This window comes from Pinus tabuliformis, chromosome 6 (genome assembly GCF_031772625.1).
Source record: "Pinus tabuliformis cultivar Carrire ecotype Pingquan chromosome 6, CPIR1, whole genome shotgun sequence".
In the NCBI taxonomy this organism is placed as follows: Eukaryota; Viridiplantae; Streptophyta; class Pinopsida; order Pinales; family Pinaceae; genus Pinus; species Pinus tabuliformis.
Window position 1 is genome coordinate 1,296,477,177 of NC_142292.1, and position 19,572 is coordinate 1,296,496,748.

Here is a 19,572-nt window from a genome sequence, read left to right on the forward strand (position 1 = left end):
TTCATTTGAAGCTTTCGGAACGCTGTCACAGGAAGATTTCAGATGTCACAAGAAGAGAGGGCAGTCGTAGGAAGGGTTTCGTATGCCACAATGAGATATTTCAGAAGTCTGTCCATGGTGCAGGATGAGGCTATCTCTGTGGTTTTTGGATGGATACCACAGAGATAAGGTTTCGACCTCCTCACAAGTCTTGGTGATCACTGTCTCACAGTCACAGTCTTGGCATAGTTGTGATGATGAAGATCTTGATGCAGGGAGAGGACATAATCACAGTCTCGACATAGTTGAGATGAGAAGGATCTCAGTGATCCCACAGTAATACACTCTCGGCATACTAGACACAATCATCTCGTATTGTGGTAGTCATGGTCTCAGTCATAGTCTTGATGAAGATCTCGGTGCAACTCTCGTATGTATATATATACATATCTCAGTATAGAGATCTCTTTGTTATGGTAAAGGTCTCAGTGAAGGAGCAACAATGATCTCAGTGAAGGTGCACCAATGATCTCAATAAAGGTGCAACAATGATCTTAGTGATGGTGCATTTGTAATGACCTTAGTGGTGCAATAATGACGACCTCGATGTAGCAGCAGTGATGATGATGATCTTAGCAGTGACAAAGAAGAGGATTGGTGTCTTGGTCTTGGAGTGGCCTAATAGGTTGAGGGTCATGGTCTTGGTATTCGTCAATTGGAATCTCTATAAGAAGAATTTTGTGCGGGTTTTCCTCTCAAAGAGTGAGAGGTTTTGGCCCTGGCAGAAAGCCAACATCTAATGTTCTTGTCTCTTTTGTTTTGTTAACTATTTGATGAACTAAGAAGACACACTCTAATATTAACAAGCAAAGATTGTGCTAATAAGAAAAAATAAAAGTACCTCACAAATAGTTATCATGGTGAGAAGAATCTTATTAATCTAATTGCCCTAGATTCTTCAACAATTTCCACTAGAATCATTTGCCAGACAATTGTCCACTATAGATTTTGAATATTCTGTGTCCACATCCGCATGTCAATAACTAGGGAAGAAGTCCTAAGTTACCTGAGGCTTTTTGAATATTCAATATTGAAAAACCTCCTTTGAACTTATTGGTGCCTCCATAGTTTCTTGCGTTGTAGAACACTATTAGCTTTGTTCTTGCTCAACAACCTACTCTCAATATCATGACTCCAACACAACCCATCCCTCCTTCCCAATTCTCTCTACCACAATTTAGCACAATTAGATTTGGTACACATAAATATGGTGTAGGCTCGTGCATTACAATATCATGATGCAATGCTAGTGGTGCAATTGTGCAAGCTTGCTCAAGGATGAGACTAATGAATGCTTTTAATGTGGAATTTGAGGTTATACTTTTTTAAAATTTATATTACTGTCTAGATGAAATTGTGTCTAGATGAAATGATGTGTTTTTTGTGGGCTCGGTGATCATTATTCCTTCCATTGCATGAAGTCCAAGAATATGAACCATAACCACGCAATGCCCCTTACATCCACCGTTATTTCTATGGAAAATTTACTTTCAAGTGCATGTCTACATTGTTACCTACACACACCTAGATGGATTTGGACACAAATAGACACTACTTTTCTAGAATTCTACAAGATCACCACCACTAGATTGACAAGATGGAGGTAAGAATGTTGCTACTACAAATAATCACAAGATGAATAATATATTTAATGATTGAAATGATATTGATAGCTTGTCCTCGTGCTTTATGGACAATGCATCCACTTAGTGCATGTCTTCCACGAAGCATCACTATAAAAGATTTCGATGCCATAGATTAGGAAAGAAGATCAAGTTTGTGTGCTCTAAACCACATAGCATTTTCAAGCCTATTGAGCAACTTGTTTATGCTCTTAATGAGGTGGAGAGACATCCTCTTCCTTGAGAAATATTATTTATTTATTGACTGCTTTATATGACTAGGATGTGAAGAAAGATATCCTTGCACCTAGCTTGCTTGCTCTCTAATGGGTAATTAAATGGATGTTGTGACTTGGATTTTCTTTGATGGCATGTATGTTTCTTGCACAACAATAGATCAAGGTTCCAATACCAAGATTATGTGAAATTTTCACTATTGCAGCAATTGGAAATTATTCTTCTAACTGAATATTATTATGTGCAATTTACGACAAACAACGAATAAAATCACTACTGCAATTTTCACCAAAAATAAAATGCATTGCGGAAAATAATTAGAACTGAGAAAATAAATCGTACACACAAAAAATGCCACCGTTGTTTTTGGACAAAAGTCCCTGGAAAAATCCAATGTGGGAAAACCTATGCAACAAATGAGGGTTTATTTTATTATATGCAACAACAAAATCTGAGTACAATATCTGGATGCCCAAACTGGCAATCCATCAGTAAATATGTGGCCAAAATATTTGTGAGGCAAATGCCTCAACTCCACAACTGATCCCGACTCCGAAATTTGGCAAAGTTGGCTACTCGAATTGCCCCTGCTTGAGCCTCTACACAGTTCTTACACAAGCTCTACTCGCTCTGCCTCTGGAACTCGCTAAATCTTGTAGCTTTGCCTTTCTCTGCCTCTGGAAGTGACTCGCTTGGCCTCCTAAATAATTATCTTGGCCTCTAGCACCTAAATCGACCCTCTCCTTAGCTGAATCGAACTGCCTCCTTGAGCCTTTTGTGTGCAGGTCCCTCCACAACCTTTAGTGGAATAACTCGGCCTCTCTGCTACTATTTCTCCGGAACTGGAAAGATCCTCCGAAATCTCTCTGTCGCTGTTCCTCAGCCTCTGCTACTCGATCTATGGCTTGAATTCTTCCCTGCGCTGAATTTGTTTTCTCTGGGAAATTCGATCCTCCTTGATCTCCCTCTACTTTAATGTATCTATCTCCATCCACATCGACCTGCTCTTATAATCTCTCGTTGGTGAACCAACGACCATGATTAGATCTCCATCAACGACGAAGATCATCTCAAACTCAATCCGTGTGAGTTTTTAGAACATTTTCACCTTTCCTGAATTAATTAATATTAACTAACCAATTTTCCTAAGTTAGACTTAGGAAAAATTTAAATGATGGTTAATTAATTTAATTAAGGTGTTTCGCAAGCTTTTCTTGTGAATTTTTTTTTGGGTTTTGAAGGTCTAGTGTTCTTAGCCTCTCTGACACAAATCGAGACTAGAACACCTATTCGGTGCTTAAAAAACTAACACTCCCTCTTAGTGAGGAAGGTATTGTCTCCCATAACATCTTCCCTCAAGTTGCTGATGTTTGAAATCTGTAACAATCTGTCATTGTGCACCAAGCTACTGCGCATACTTGGATTCACTGCTAACCCTGTAGCTGAACCATCCTGCATCTGTGCTGCTATTGACACTGCGCTTTGCCATCCTACACTACTGCCAACTCTGCGTTGCAACTGATCTCATGCTGTTGTTGCTCCTACAATTGAGAACCAATCTCTGAATCCACTGTGTCCCTGTATTGGCTCTGCAACTGTCTCCTGAGTCTCTGATGAGAACTAGTCTTTGCACTGCCTACTAAGTAATTGTCTACGCCTTGACTAGTTGTGCGCCCCTCAATTAATTGACTACAACTAGTTTTGCAACTGTCCATGCTGAACAACTTGATCCATCTACTACTGAAATGCTATGGGCCCCTGTAGCTAAGGTAACGATCCGTGAAGAAACATCCGTCTAATGCTATCTTCCATGGATCGTGCCCAAATATTTGCAACTCTGGGAACTAGAGCTCAAGATTTCCCCACCTCTCTCTTTGAGGTATAACTGCATACCGTGAGAATTTGTCCTCCAACTTGTTGGACAAATTATCAATCTTTGCCCAAGCTGCTGCTTGCTCCTGCTTCTTTTTCTTGCCCTTCTTCTTCTTGGGACATTGGGTACGATAGTAACCAAACTCACCACACTTGATCTTCGACAAGTCTTTCTTTTTCTTTTCTCCTCCCTTTGAGCCTTGTCCTTGACTGGGACCTTTCTTCTCTTTCCTTTTAGATGCAAGGGCTACATTCTCCTCATATTTCATACCTTTTGGTCCTTTACTACCACTGATGTTGATATTTCTCTCTACAAGAGTAAGCCTCATCTCTTCCTGAGTGAAGTCGCTCCACTCCCATCCAGGTAGTTGATCTCGTCCAATGATACCTTGAACGAACGTTGCCCACAACTTGGTGAAACTGTTGAGAGTTGTACGCTCTAGCTCACTATCGAGAGGTGTGTCTCCAATTGCTGCAGGCTCATCTCGGACAATTTGAATTCTGGTGAGATAAGGAGTGACTCTTTCACCCTTCTGCATCCTAGTGGCCCTCAACTTCTCTTTCAAGAACATCTTCTAGTTCTCGGAAGGATCTTGGAAAAGCTTTGCGACAACATCCCACATTTCTTTGGTAGTATTCTTACCAGCTAGATGTGGGACTATATGATCTCGAACTCCATCGAGGATCATCCTCTTCGCCTTGGCCATCTCCTTATTGTAGTTCTCTAGCTGTTGCTAATTTGTAGGTATGGCTACTACATTTTTTGCATACGTCTTCAGATCATACTCATCTAGCAAGAAAGTCATTTTGGCTTTCCAGATACAATAGTTAGAGGTTCCATCAAGCCTATCTTGAGCTCGAAGTCCGACTAAGGTCATTTCTGCAAAACTCAAATATGGGAAAATAAACAAGAATCTCCTCCCTTTCATGTTTGGCTTCCTACTCTACTACTTGCACTCCCTCCTGGAATGCATAGATTTGCCTAGTTGCTGCCTTCTGCTACAAAAAATCTTGTATTTCATCCAGAAAACTGGATCTGGAATCCCTCAGAGAAATTCTGGAAAACTTCTTCCTCTGTGTGCTTTTTCTCTTCCACCCAACGCTGATCTGCTGCTGCAAACCATCTGCGCCCAAATCTGCTCAATGAAATTACTATCTGTTCACTGGAACTGCTTCCCGACAACACCACTGCCTGCAAATCACTGCAACTGAGGCTCTTCGAATTTTTTGTTGGCTGCAAATTGAAAATTGAATCCCCGCCTCTCCTAATTCGCACTCCTTGTTGGTGTTCTGTACAAATCCATAAATTTTGCGTAGAAACTCCCTTTGAAGCTGCAAAATTTCTCCTTTGCTTTTGAGCTTTTGATCTGTCTCCAAACTTGCTCTGATACCATGAGAAATTTTCACTATTGCAAAAACTGGAAATTATTCTTTTAATTGAATATTATTGTGTAGTTTATTTGCTATTATGACAAACAACGAATAAAATCACTATTGCAATTTTGACCAAAAATAAAATGCATTGCAAAAACTACACTGGGACTAAAAAAATGAGCACACACACAATAAAAGTGACACCGTTGTTTTTGGACAAAAGTCACTGGAAAACCCAATGTGGGAAAACTGGTGTAACAGATGAGGGTTTATTTTATTATAGGAAACAATCAAATTTGAGCACAATATCTGGATATGCCCAAATTGGCACTCTCTTGACCTATCTGAGGTTAAATTGAGGTAGTTTCGGCCTATTTTTCCAGACTTCTTCGACCCTTATTTCAAATCTTTGTAAATTTGTCATAAACTAGGTTTCTTGTCTAGCGAGAGGACTAGGGCTAAGGCTGCTCTAGCAAGAGGATTTAGTTTGCACTTACTTTTTCAAGGCTGCGCTTCAACCATACGCTTTGATATCATGTTGGATTTTCAAAGATCTTCTAAAGTGATAATTACTACTTATGATTTCTTAGGTTAATCTTTCTTGCATTCACATTCATCATAAAGCAATTACACAGAAGATCTCAACATTAGAAACAAAATGCCGATAGGATCATGAAGAGACAACCAAACAAGAAACACAATAATTTTACCTTGGGAAAACCACATGAGGGAAAATCCCAACAACCTTTTCCTTAGAGAAATTATTCAAGTCAATAGAGATACATCTAATTCTTCAAGTCAAATATTAAGTCAAAATGACTAGAGACATAGCCCTGGCAACAACTGGTCAAACTACCCTCTAGACAAGTCAATATATTGCCCAAACAATTCAGCCCTTCTACCTCAGACTTTGTTCTGCTCCCTTCCACAAAGATTTGGTCTTGCTACCATCTCATAAATTTGTCTTGCTGCCATCTCAGAAATTCGTTGTTATGCCATCTAAGATATTCGTCCTTATCTCGATTAGAATAATGCCCTAGATGATCCGAATTCTTCCTCAGAAGTGATTGGATTGGATGCCCAAAAGTGGTGGACGAATTGCCTTTATATAGTGAACAAAGGTGCCCGCCAAGTGGTGTGATTGTTGGGGTTGGGCCGACTTAAGTAGGCTGGAGCTGACCTTATATTTGGAGGGAAAAATTCATAATTAAAATTAATTTTTTCTTCTTTTTGAAACTAACATGAAGTACATGTCTTACATTAATCATTACATGCATTTTAAGGGCTAAAATAATACTTAAGAAGACCGACCATAGCTACAAAATTCAACACTTGGTATCTCACAAAAAGAAGGAAGGGAAGGCCAAGCAAATGATCTTGGATGCCATAAAGGACCATCTGCTCCTATGTATCCGAGAAGAAGACTACAAAGGAGATGTTTGATACCCTATTTAGTCTTTACCAAAGTTAGAACATAAACAGGAAATGATGATATTGTAGAACAAACTTAGATGCATAAAGATGATCAATTCAGACACAACCACCAATTACATTATGAATATCATTTAAATTCATGATCAACTTGTAGTAGTTGGAGAGAAGGTTGACGATGTAGAGCTAGTGAACATGGCACTAAATGGTTTCCTAACTTCACGGGAACCATTTGTCAAAGGAATTTGGTCTTGGGAAAACTTCTTGATTTTGAGAGGCCTTGAGATCACTATATCTAGGAGAAGGCTTGGATGGAGTTAAAGGCCAACAATAAGGGTGGTGATGAGAATGTAGTTTTATTTGGATAGTCAAATAAGGGTAGAAGTAGAGGATCCAACAAGAGTAATGGAAAGACTAAGGAGCCAACCCCACAATTAGGAAAGGACTTGAGTAAAATCAAGTGCTTTGTTTGTCATAAGCACGATCATTATGCATCAAAGTGTTTAAAATATAAAGAACAAGGGTAAATGGAAGCAATGATAGAAGTAGCTTTCAATCTTTGCAGAATCTCAAAGGAACAAATTTGTTTCCAAGTTCGAGAAAGATTTTTCGATGATGTCTTGCCTTTCCACCAATGTGATTTTGAGGGATGCGTGGTAGGTGGATAGGGGGGCATCTCAACATATGCCATCAACTCGATATTTGTTTTCTAGTTTAGAGAAGCAGGATGTAGGAGTACAGGTTGAGCTTGGTGATGATGCCAAGTACCTAATAGCAAGAGTTTGGTACTATTCCCTTTTGGCTCAAGTAAGGGAATTCTTTATATTTTGATGATGTCTTGTTGTCTTCAGGTCCTAGGAAGAATTTGCTTACAATGTTGGTCATGGATGATAATGGATTTGTAATTGAGTTCAAGAACTGACTCCTCATCAAGCTGAAGGATTCTAGCCCAGATATAGCTCAAGTAATGGGGGTTAGAAAAGGTAGTTGGTACATGGTGTAGGGTGAACTTGTTTAGGACTTGTTGTATAACAGTGACAACTTGTGCAAGTTGTGGCACAAGAGGACGACACACCTTCATCTTAGGACTTATTCTTAGGGAGATATTCATAGGTCTTCTAGAGTTCAATATTGAGTAGTATGGTGTATGTAGATGGTGCATGCTTGGCAAGCACGCTGAGTCTGCTTTCCCAAATAGAGAGCATAGGTCTAAGGGGATTCTAGACCTAGTACATTTGAATGTTTGTGCATTGATTTTAGTTGTTTCATTAACATGAAGCATGTATTGTGTTTCTTTTATTGATGTTTTCTCTTGCAAGATTCGGATCTACTTCTTAAGACCAAGGATGAAGTCTTTACTAGGTTTCATGAGTTCAAAGCTCCAGCTGAAAACCAGACAACAATGTTATCAGAACTGGACTAGTCATCGAACTGGTAGACCCCCTTGGATTGGGAATTGGCCAAAACTAGACCAAAACCGGTAAAGAAACCAGACCAAAAGACCAATCAACCAAAAACACATAAAATATTAAAATTTTAAAGCAAAGCATATATATTCATGTGCATTCATATGAATCCAAACCATCTATACGCAAATAAGCAAAAGTTCTCATTTATATAGCATGTAAGTGTGCACATAACCAAAATAGCACCGAGTGCAATCTATCTCTGAACCGAAAATACATCAATAAATAGGCCCTAGATGGTCTCTAGCATCCAAAAAAGATCACGCTACAACAAATCCTACATATCATCAAAATCTTTGCATGTATTGGGATCTTTGTCATCATTATTGCCCTCTAAGGATTAAAATAAGATAGAAAAAACTTAGCATGTCAAGTCAAGATTTTGTTTGAGTGATGGATACATTTTTAGTAGGATCATGATAAAGGAGTTCAACAATCAATGCATCAAGGTGCATAGAGGGGTTGGTGCTCTTGATTGAGCTGAGAGGCTCATTCTACAATCTAGTATGAGGGGAATGTGTAAGTATGTCACGTCCTCAAAAAATTAATAAAAATAATTTTAGTTCATGTTTGCCAAACAAAAAAAACAAAAATTAAATAACCATATAAATAAACAATTAAAAATCCATTAACACAACAATTAACTCAATTGTTGATATTTCACTTTCATTCTACTTGGTTCTTTGATATTTCACTTTCACTTTAAGTAATAAATAAAATAGCTCATTGAGCCGAGAGGCTCATTCTACAATCCACTATGAGGGGCATGTGTAAGTATGTCATGCCCTCAAAAAAATAATAAAAATAATTTTAGTTCATGTCTGCCAAATGAAAAAGACAAATTAAATAACCATATAAATAAACAATTAAAAATCCATTAACACAACAATTAATTCAATTATTGATATTTCACTTTCATTCTACTTGGTTCTTTAATATTTCACTTTCACTCTTCAAGTAATAAATAAAATAGTTCATTCTACAATCCAGTATGAGGGGCATATGTAAGTATATCACGTCCTCAAAAAAATAATAAAAATAGTTTTAGTTCATGTTTGCCAAATAAAAAAAAACAAAAATTAAATAACCATATAAATAAACAATTAAAAATCCATTAACACAACAATTAACTCAATTGTTGATATTTCACTTCCATTCTACTTGGTTTTTTGATACTTCACTTTCACTCTTCAAGTAATAAATAAAATAGCTCATTCTACAATCTAGGATGAGGGGCATGTGTAAGTATGTCATGTTATCAAAAAAATAGTAAAAATAATTTCAGCTCATGTCTGCCAAACAAAAAAAACAAAAATTAAATAACCATATAGATAAACAGTTAAAAATCCATTAACACAATAATTAACTCAATTGTTGATTTTTCACTTTCACACTTCAAGTAATAAATAAAATATTTTGATATCTATCTTGAATAATATGATTTTATATAACTTATAGAGATAAAATAATAAAAAAAATAAAATCTTTTTTTCTCTTATAAATATCTCAATATCATATAACTTATAGAGATATATATATATATATATATATATATTTCTATTTCTCTTATAAATATCTCAATATAGAACTTAAATAAACTGTTTGAATATCAATATTAACTAATATATTTTAGTATGAACTTTTTCTCTCACTACAGAAAGTGTGTTTATATATATTTGTATGTGTATTAATGTTAACCTTAGCTCGAAAGGAAAAAGTAATTGAAGGTAAAATAATATAGTTACTTCTTAACAAGAGGAAAATGTGTAACTCATTCAATTTTTAATATAAAATATTAATAATAATAAAATATCCAAAAATACAATTTAAACAATGAAAAATTATCACTATAGATCTATCTTAATCACATATTTACCAAGCACTAAAAGGGATTAATTGACTTGTAATTTTTTTTTTCAAGTTTGAGATTTGATCCCAAAATAACAAAAATTAAATAGCTATATAAATAAACAATTAAAAATCAGTGAGAGGCTTGAAAGTAATGTTTACCTTAGTAAAATATTCAATGCTCGAAAGGAAAATGCAATTAAAGGTAAAATAATGTAGTTACTTCTTAATAAGAGGAAAATGTGTAACTCATTCAATTTTTAATATAAAATATTAATAATGATAAATTATTCAAAAATACAATTCAAGCAATGAAAAATTACCAAAATAGATCTATCTTAATCACATATTTACCAAGCACTAAAAGGGATTAAATTTCTTTATGTGTAAATCTTTTTTCGAGTTTGATATTTGATCCCTCTCGGTTCTTGGTAGATCTGTGGTTAAAATCGATCCATACCCTCGTACATGACAAAATCCAGTGGAAACATTACAATCCCCCCAATCCTGAAATCCTAAAAAACAGTTAAGTCTGTTGGATTTTGAGTGGGATCTAAAATTCTACTTTCTCCATATGAAATCCAGTGAGTTCGGAACCACTCTCAAACATCTTGAGTCAATTAATGGTAATGTCAAAAATTTAAGTAAAAAGATGAAAATGAAAGATAAGGACAATGTCACTTAGCATTAGTATTGCAATTCGGTCAAATAATAGTCTTCCCCAGTGATACATCATTTCTTTAAAAAAAAATTGCATTCAAAGGGTCCTTGATAGCATTCTACAAAACCGGTTGGTTTGACACTGAACCAGCCCGTTCAATGAAGAAAGGCTGGTTTGGTATGGTAAGGATAATGGCATTTAGGTTGAGAAACACAGCCCAAATTAGGTCTAGAAAAAGGCTGCCAGTTCAATATTTTCTGGAGTGCATGATAGAAAAATGGCATATATTTACTCTGTGCAGCTTCTAATGAAAATTGAATTGCTTTGAAGGAGGCTGAGTTCCTCTCTGGACCCAACGCACTTGCTACATAGGGTGACTGAGTTAATGGAAACTGAAATATGTTGTTAGATGAGCAATTTCTACTCTTTTTTGTGCACTGGCAAGGAAGCAACACAAGAATTTTGCGTATTAACAAAAGTAGGCACTCAGTTTAGGTATTTATACTGGTAGAAGGGTATCCTTAATTATCAAGCAAATGAAGGCCGGGATGTTATTGGCTGAGGTGGATTTCGACCAACGTCCATAACAGAGAAATTTTTAAGTATCATGAATTGAGAAGAAATAAGAAATACTTCAATCTACTTTTTCTAAGGTTTTAACTTTTAACTGTTTGGCCATCTTCATCAAAATGCTTACATTTTATTAAAGCATATCCTTAAATGTTCATTGAAATCATGCCTCTTATTAACTGATTTAACCAGAGAGCAGTTTAAAACATTAACCACGAAAGTAAAAGTGCCTCTAAGGATATTAAAACATATTACAGTTACAATTCGGTAGCTATTACAACGTGGACTCTGGTTAAGGGGAAATTACAAATGGAGAAAGATAATTTAACTGTCTAGAAATGCTGTTTGCTGGTTGGGAAAAGCATTTTTTTGTTTTTGTTTTAAAATCTGTTTTCACTTAACTTGAATATGTACTAGATGCTGTACATATTTGCATATTTACTCAGGGTTCCTTTTTGTTTCTGGGACTACATTTTGGATTGATATTTTGTTCTTTACACAGCTCAACACTCTGAAGTGTGGAGGCTTGTTAGTATCATGGAAGAGCACAAGTCAGAGATCGCGGATTGGGATTTAGGTGCTGGCATATATATTGACTTTTATACCTTACGCACTGCGTTCCAAGATAAGCAGTTGATGGAAGAAATGGTAAGTCCAGGATAGCAGCTTGTTTATAGTTATTTGCTATGTTACTCTCCGTTGAATACCTATTTTGTCTATCGTTTTTTCGATTGTTGGCTTATGTTATGTGAAAGCAGCGATATATAGTATTGTTTTAAATTTTAATTTAGGGATATATGTCATTCACAAATTAAAAATGCCTCTATAATTCTTTAGCCAGAAAATAATTTGGAATGCCTTTGTACAAAACCAAATTTATAGAGCATTTTCCTGATTGTCATGTTTATGTCTTTCGGTTCACAACACTTCTCATAAGAAACATGAGAATAAGGCTTGGAGTAGTGCTTTTTATTGTATTAATTAGTAGGGATATGTTCTTAATGGGTTATCTAGTAGATATATGCATTTATTGTATTATTTAGGATAAACATGCTTCACAGTTTCAGTTGGTAAGCTTTACAAATGCATTAGGAACATTTACCTATTTTGTCAAGAGTTTTTGGATATCATCTAATATGTAAATTCCGTTAGGAGGAAAACAAATTGTCAACATAAAGTCTACGAGTGTGGTGTTGTCTTAGGCTTAGTAAATTATAATTTAATTTAAAGTTCCATCATAGCATTGGCCATCATTTCTTGTGATCTTTAATGTTTCCAATGCTTCTGGGGACCAATGTTTTAAAAACCGGCCTAATCTGACTCAGAACTGGTCAAACCAGCTGAGCGGATAAGGCGCTGGTTCAACTTGGCCAACAAACCAGACCAGGGGACTGTTTTGGTACCAAACAAATACAAACTGGTCCGAACTGGCTGAGCCAGCTCACAGGCCACGTGTGTTTTAGGGCCTGCACACAGGTTGAAGAAGGGAGACAATGTTCTGTCTGTGTATTCCAGTGTATAATGTTTCCCCTTAAGTTGACCTTTCTACTTGCTGGCCAAAGCTGGTCCTGTTATAGCAAAGCATTTAATGAGGACCTTCAGGTCATTATCATGAGGATTAAAGGTGACTTTTGGAAGGCCTGAAATATGCATGGAACGGGTCTAGGCTCTAAAGAAAGGATTGCTGCATATTAACATCAATAGAATGCTGTTCTGTAGGCAGTGTTGTAATAAAATCCTACATTTGGAAAAAAACACGTCACCAGGAGCTAACACAAACATCATCTTTTCATTATTTCATTAACTCAGAATCAGTATTAGGTCAATAGGGGAGAAGATCTTAAATCTGTTGATAATCCCAGGAAAAAAGTGAATAAAAGCTGATGGTATTTACTGGCAAATGGTATTCTTTACTCAGCATTATGTTAACATTATTTTCAACTGGGAACTTCCATGGTTTTTGAAGGCTGTCCAATGTTCTATAAACTAAATATAAAGCAAGACAGTCTTGCTGGCTGAACTATAAAGGATCTAATCAATGATTAAAAAACCAGCCCGGTCTAACCTGGGATTGGTCAAACAGGCCGAGTGGATAGGGCACTGGTTCAACTTGGCCAACAAGCCGGACCAGGGGACTGGTTTGGTACCAAACTGGTACAGACTGGTCCGAACTGGCTGAGCCAGCTCATGGACCATACACACATTTTTGGGCCTACATACAAGTTGAAGAAGGGAGACAATGTTCAGACTCTGTATGTCAAGTGTATCATGTTTGCGCTTCAATTGTCCTTTCTACTTGCTGGCCAGAGCTTGTCCTGTTACCCACCATTTTGTAGGTAATATCCCAAGGAGAAATTTTTCTCCAAGATGGTCCTCAGCTGGCAGCCAACAGCCCCTTGCAGCCATCAGCTAGCTCATTGTGCCATTTCTCCGCCACCTGAGCCAGCGATGTGGGGTCCCTCACCCATCTGCCATGATCATATGTTTGAAGGTGGGCCTATCGAATCTAAAGGCATGCCGTGTCATTTTGAAATTGAGTGTTGTAGTTTGCTTATCATGGAAAATTCTGGGCATGGATTAATGGGGGGATTCGACCGAAAAAATGGGATGGGTCTGTGCTTCTATCCCTTAGACCCCTTTTAGGAATTGACCTTGGATTCTAGTCCCGTGGGATTTCTTTTATTGACCATTTGGTTTCAGGGATAGTATTTCAATGGAAGCCCCAATTTTGGTTGCGTGGTCCTACTCCCTTATTCGCTTATATTACCCTCTGTCCATTCATTATTACCCCATCCATCATATTTCCAGCCTAGGTCCACATTCCTCCATTGGGTCCACAGAAGGTTAACTTGCCCCTTCCCCTTGCCCCCACCTTGGGTCATGGCCTAGAATGAAGCCTAGAGATTGATGCAGCTGAAAAGAAAGTTAAAAGTGTATTATGGCCACATTCAACAGGAAAAGTACCACAAAATGCAAAAGATGGCAGGGACAAAAACATTTTAACACGTGGACAAAATCCAATACATGAGCTCTACCCCATTATCATGGCCATCACCTTGGTTCCTAAAGGTTCTATGAGCCTTCTTCATCATATAGGAGACCATGATTGTCCCAACCCATGGTGGACAATGAACCGCCCAACTTTAAAAGGGGGATTCCACTGCTATATCTTACACACCATGCTCTAACCCCTTGAGCCCTGAGCAATTAATCAAAGAAAATCATAAAAGGCAAAAGGAGGGTGGAAAAACCAAGGCCAGGGCACCTCATGTACCATGATTGCTCCCTCCTACACATTATAAACCCAAAGTGTGGGCTTCCCTCTTATTAGCTACCCTTGTACCCCAGCATGTGACCTAACGCTGCCCCTTTTCATCTCCTATTTCATTCACCTATCTGTCACATGCCACCACCTTTTAACGGATGTACCTTGACTATGTTATCCCCTTTAGAGGTAGAAACAACCTAATAGGGTGCTTGGTTAACCCGTTTGGAGCTTAGGAGACATTGGCACATCCCGAAGCTCATTATGGAAGGGAAAGCCATTATGAAGTCCCCACATGTGGGCCATGATTAGGTAAGCTCATTTACTCCATTTCTCTAATGACTTATTGTATTGGAAGGCTAGGGGATGCATTAGATCTTATGCAGGATTGTAGATGGTTTCCATTTGGGGTTGGGTCGGATATACAGAGTCTTAATCCTCCAGAGGGCTACATTGGCACATGTAGGGCAAGTGTTGAGAGCCATGGACCTCCACAACAGCAAATTGCACTCCATGTATCCCCACATCCATTCAGATATTGCTCGTGGTTCACTTATTGGACAAGGAGGATGCACTTGATCTATCATGCCCAGCCAGCCCTAGATCTACACCATATACTTGGTAGATAATGTAGGACTTACACGATGATGTGGCATCCCTAACACCATCATCCTAGCCCTTGAGTGCAACCTACAAGCATCTTCAATTTGTTTGGAGACCCATGAGGACACTTGTGTGCCTTCGAATGTCATTTGGAGCACCACAGGTTATTACAAGGGGCCACCCCCTTGCCCACTGCTTTTGAGGGTCCTTCTCTTCATTATGGCACCCATGGACCTCAGTAGGTCTCTTAGAGGGCCCTATGACATGCATAGTTTATTATTCGACCTCTTGAGAGGCTTACTTTTTCATTTATGAGCTAGTTTAATGGGCTTGTCACCAAAAGTTGTATTATTAGCACATTATTTTATTTTTGGGGCTTATGTAGGCCAAGGAGGCTAATTCGAACTCCTAAGATGTGTATAAATACAAGTGAGGTAAGATCATTTCTTATCATCACTTTGGATTAGATCTCTCTCTTCTTCGGAGAATTTCACGCTTTTTCCTAGAGGATGAATTGGAGCATTTATGGATGAATTTTGATATATGGTTATTGGTCTGTCTTCTCTTGGAGATTCTCTATTGTCATTTGTGAATGGTTGGATATACTCTACTGCATGTAAATACAAAATTTTGATGTTATTCTTGTTACTTTTGTCATATATGTTGGATTGGGATTTTTGTTCTTTTAGGTTTAATTGCTGCATGCAAATTATTGCTTAATATTGTGGGATTGTCTCTATTATAACTTTTCTCTCCAAGTATGGGCCATGTAGTATGAGCGAAATCTCCTAGGGGTAAAATTGACCTTGATAAGCCATTCCTCTTGTGCATTTGAAGTATAAAAGTTGCAAGATTGCTTTCACTTGACCTAGAGGGGTTTGTGAAGCAATTTTGAAGCCTCCTTGTCTAGGGAACAAGAAATCTTGCACATAATCAACATAGACTACATTCTCCCAAGGATTAAGGCACTGATATACCAAGGGTGGTCACCAAAACACTTATTTCTTCACCTTCTCCCAAGTCTAGATACATTGGGGTGCCTAGGGCATCAATTTCCCGACAAGTTAGCCACTGAAAAGTTCGATCTCCTAGGGTCTCCTGCGGTGGCTTTTCCTCCAACCCTCCTCCAAATTTGAAGACATTCCGATGGTGGAGTTGGGAGAAAAGCCAAGCCCTAGCTTCGGTACCAAAACTTGTCCTGCAATCCCTAAGGCTAGCACTTCCCAGGGTCAAAGCAACATTATTGAGTGAAATACTTTCTTTGATTTTTCCCACCTTGTCTAGGGTAAGAATATCATTGATTGTTTCATACCTTCCTCATACCCTAGACCAGGTCCACTTGGCCCCGTGTGGTCCTGCTCCTTCAAAGGATCATTCTTCAAGAACCATCCAGGATACCAATTTTAACAAGGATTCGGGGTGTGCGGAACTCTTTTCAAAGCCTATTCCCATACACCTAACCCTCCAAATCCTCTTCCTTTCCCTAGAAGCGCATAGTTCCTTGCTTAGAGAGCAAGCAAGCTCCATCCTTCAAAACCTTTTGGGAAAATGTCTGGGTCATATCCATTGACTTATCGTTCATTAGTGACCCCATACATATCTGGTCTCTTCCGATTGGTGAGAGTCCATAAATAGAAGGGAGCCTTAGCCGTGGTGACAGTGGGCTAAGGCTCCATTTGTTGCCCCTTTAGTGATTCCCCTCAGGTCCCCTGCTAGTTTGAGTGGTAACAAGTCCTCTTATAGCAAAGTATTCAATGGGCATCTTCAGGTTTTTGTCATGAGGGTTAAAGGTGACTTTTGGAAGGCCTGAAATATGCATGGAATGGGTTTCGACTCTAAAGAAAAGATTACAGCATATTCAGATCATGTTCTGTAGGTAGTCTTGTAATAATCCTACATATGGAAAATAACACCTCACCAAGAGCTAACACAAACAATATCTTTTCATCATTTTATTTACTCAGAATCAGTTTTAGGTCAGCAAGGGAGAAGATCTTAAATCTGTTGATAATCCCAGGAAAAAATGTGAATAAAAGCTGATGGTATTTGCTGGAAAATGCTGTTCTTCATTCAACATCATGTTCATATTATTATTATCTGGGGATTTCCATGGTTTTTGAAGGCTGTCCAGGGTTCTATAAACAAAATATATTACAAGAGAGTCTAGCTGGCCGAACTAAATAAGGGTCTAATTACATTTCCAGCGAATGATTTGTTACATGCAGTCAAAGGATGGGAAGTTCTTGGCAGCATAATTTTTTTCAAAGAATCTTAAGTTGTTAGCAGTGTAATCTTAAAAATATTTATTTTTCATGAAAAATGATTTTTTATGTGTTTTTAAAATTTAATTATTTCACATGTTTTTTTTGAAAACCGAGACATTGAGTTCAAGTTGATAGGTGGCTGGGTCAAAGTTCGAGTCCGAGTTTTAAAACATTGGGTCTAATTGCATTTCTAACAAATGATTCGGTTAATGGGTTTGTTACATGCAGTCAAAGGATTGCAAGTTCTTTGGCAGCATAACTGTATTCAAAGCATCTTAGGTTGTTGACAACATAATCTTAAAAATATTCTTTTCATTAAAATTTAATTATTTAAGTATTTTCTTGAAAATTGAGCCTTTGAGACTGAGTCAAAACCTGATTTGAGAGGTGGCCAAGTCGAATTATGAGTCCAAGTTTTAAAGCATTGGTAGTGACTGTTGCCGCAAAATCTAGCAGGCCTTGGAGAGGGAAACCTTACAAGGTATAAAGTAGACCAAGAAGCAACAATGGGGTAGTGGCCCACTGTCACCACAACCAAAACCCCTTGCTCTTTACGGATTTTCACTGATGGGAGGATTCCCTCTAGGAGGGCGATCACTAATAATAGATATTCTAGGGTTAAGGTGTGAAATGATCTCACTAGGAACTCTTCAAGAAAGACAATTTATGTTCAAGGCTTCACAAGGAAGCAATTCACTTTCTATAAAGAGGCCTAGAAATAAGGGCACAAGACCTAGGGTTTGATAAATTTGACGAGTGTTGGAATAACTCAAGGTCAAGGTTAGGGGAAAAAAGTTTCTTACAATGTATATTAGCTTATGCCAAGGTCCATGAAACCTTCAAGGAAGCCTTTAAGTTGAAGGAAGGAGAACTAGGGGTTCCCTCTTAGGTAAACAACTAGGGCAAGGAAATTTATGGATGGAATTGAAGTGGATGCCTACCAAAAGGATATATACCGGGTCTCCTCCCATAGGCCTCAAGAATCACTCCCTATCCTTTTATTGACTCATTCATGTAGTGATTCACTTTATACCAGGTCTCCCCCCATCGGTGAAAGTTCATAAAGAGCAGGGAGCCTTAGCTGAGGTGACAATGGGCTATCTCTCCATTGTTGCCCTTGACCTAGTAGTTTCCCTCTTAGGATCCCCTCCTAGGACCCCAGCTAGTTTGAGCGGTAACAAGAACCATGGGATGGCCTAAAAGCTAAGTTGCTGGAAACACCGACTCTAACCGTCCAAAACGCTGATCCCCGTTTCAAGTACGGAAACTTGTACAACCCGACTTGGAAACAACATGGATTTGTATCAGTCCTGTTTCCTTTTTTTGGAAACGTGATTTTTTTTCTTTCTTCAGAAATAGTTCCTTGGTGTTTTTTGGGTTTTTAAAAACGTTTTTGAAATTCTAGATCTGTATCAAGATTTCCGGATCTGTTTCACGAAAATCATGATACAAATCACGATTTTTTGGAAACGTATTAATTTTCGAAACTTGTCAAGTTGGAAATATTCGGTAACTTGGTCGTCAGGAATGTGCAAATCATATGTGGAAAAGGTGTTTAACATTTTCAACACAAAACCTAACCCGTTGCGTAAGTTTGTTTAACATTTTCATTTCCATTGTTCAAGCTGCTGCGTAAGTTTGTTGGAGCCTGGAGGGTAAGTTTGTTGGAGCTTGGAGGCTTGGAGTTTGTTGGACAACTGCTCGGGAGTTGGGGTTGTGACACCGTCTGGACAATGGACAGTCAAGTGACGAGACTGGGACTGTGACACCGTCTGGAGCCATCTGTCCACCGTCCAACTTGCAACTTGGACGCACTGAAGTCTGAGCACAGTAAGGTTTTTTTCACTAGCTTGAGCCTTGGATGTAATTCGGAGGACCGAAACCCTGTGTAATATATTATATGTGTTGTTTTCAACTTTCAGGTGATTGCTTCAACAAAATTACAATGCAATTTATTAACATATGTGATAATATCACATACTATATAGCCGTTGGACATCGTTTGATTGATTTATTTGCCTTTGTCTACACTGTATAGTCTAACAAAGAGATGGGTTCCTTGATAGAGTTTAACTTTTATTCCTTAAAAATGCAATCTTGTGGCAAATAAATTGAGCATAAGATCCATTAATTGGTGGGCAATATCCAAGGCATGAGACCTGATCCAAAAGGTCATTACAAGATTCCGACTAAATTTAAAAGTCGCTAAAGAAGGAATCCTTAGACCTCAAGTAAAATTCCAATCACAAAGGGTTTATTGCTGTAAATCTAGGGCCAACAAGTGGCATTAAGAAAGCTGGAAATTGAGGTATTTCTATAT

The 19,572-nt window shown here is 37.9% G+C and overlaps 1 protein-coding gene across 4 annotated transcripts in view; it reads left to right on the forward strand.

Annotated features, from left to right (window-relative positions):
- Positions 1–19,572, forward strand: part of SAR3 (SUPPRESSOR OF AUXIN RESISTANCE 3) — a 50,471-nt gene that overhangs the window by 18,303 nt on the left and 12,596 nt on the right. For all 4 annotated transcript variants that reach the window (XR_016259258.1, XR_016259257.1, XM_089426188.1 and 1 more), the window contains exon 3: positions 11,623–11,768. Coding sequence is in view for 2 of the 4 variants with exons in the window: in XM_089426188.1 (XP_089282314.1) it covers positions 11,623–11,768 (146 nt within the window). In the remaining 2 variants the exon portion in view is untranslated. The remainder of the gene's footprint in view (positions 1–11,622; positions 11,769–19,572) is intronic.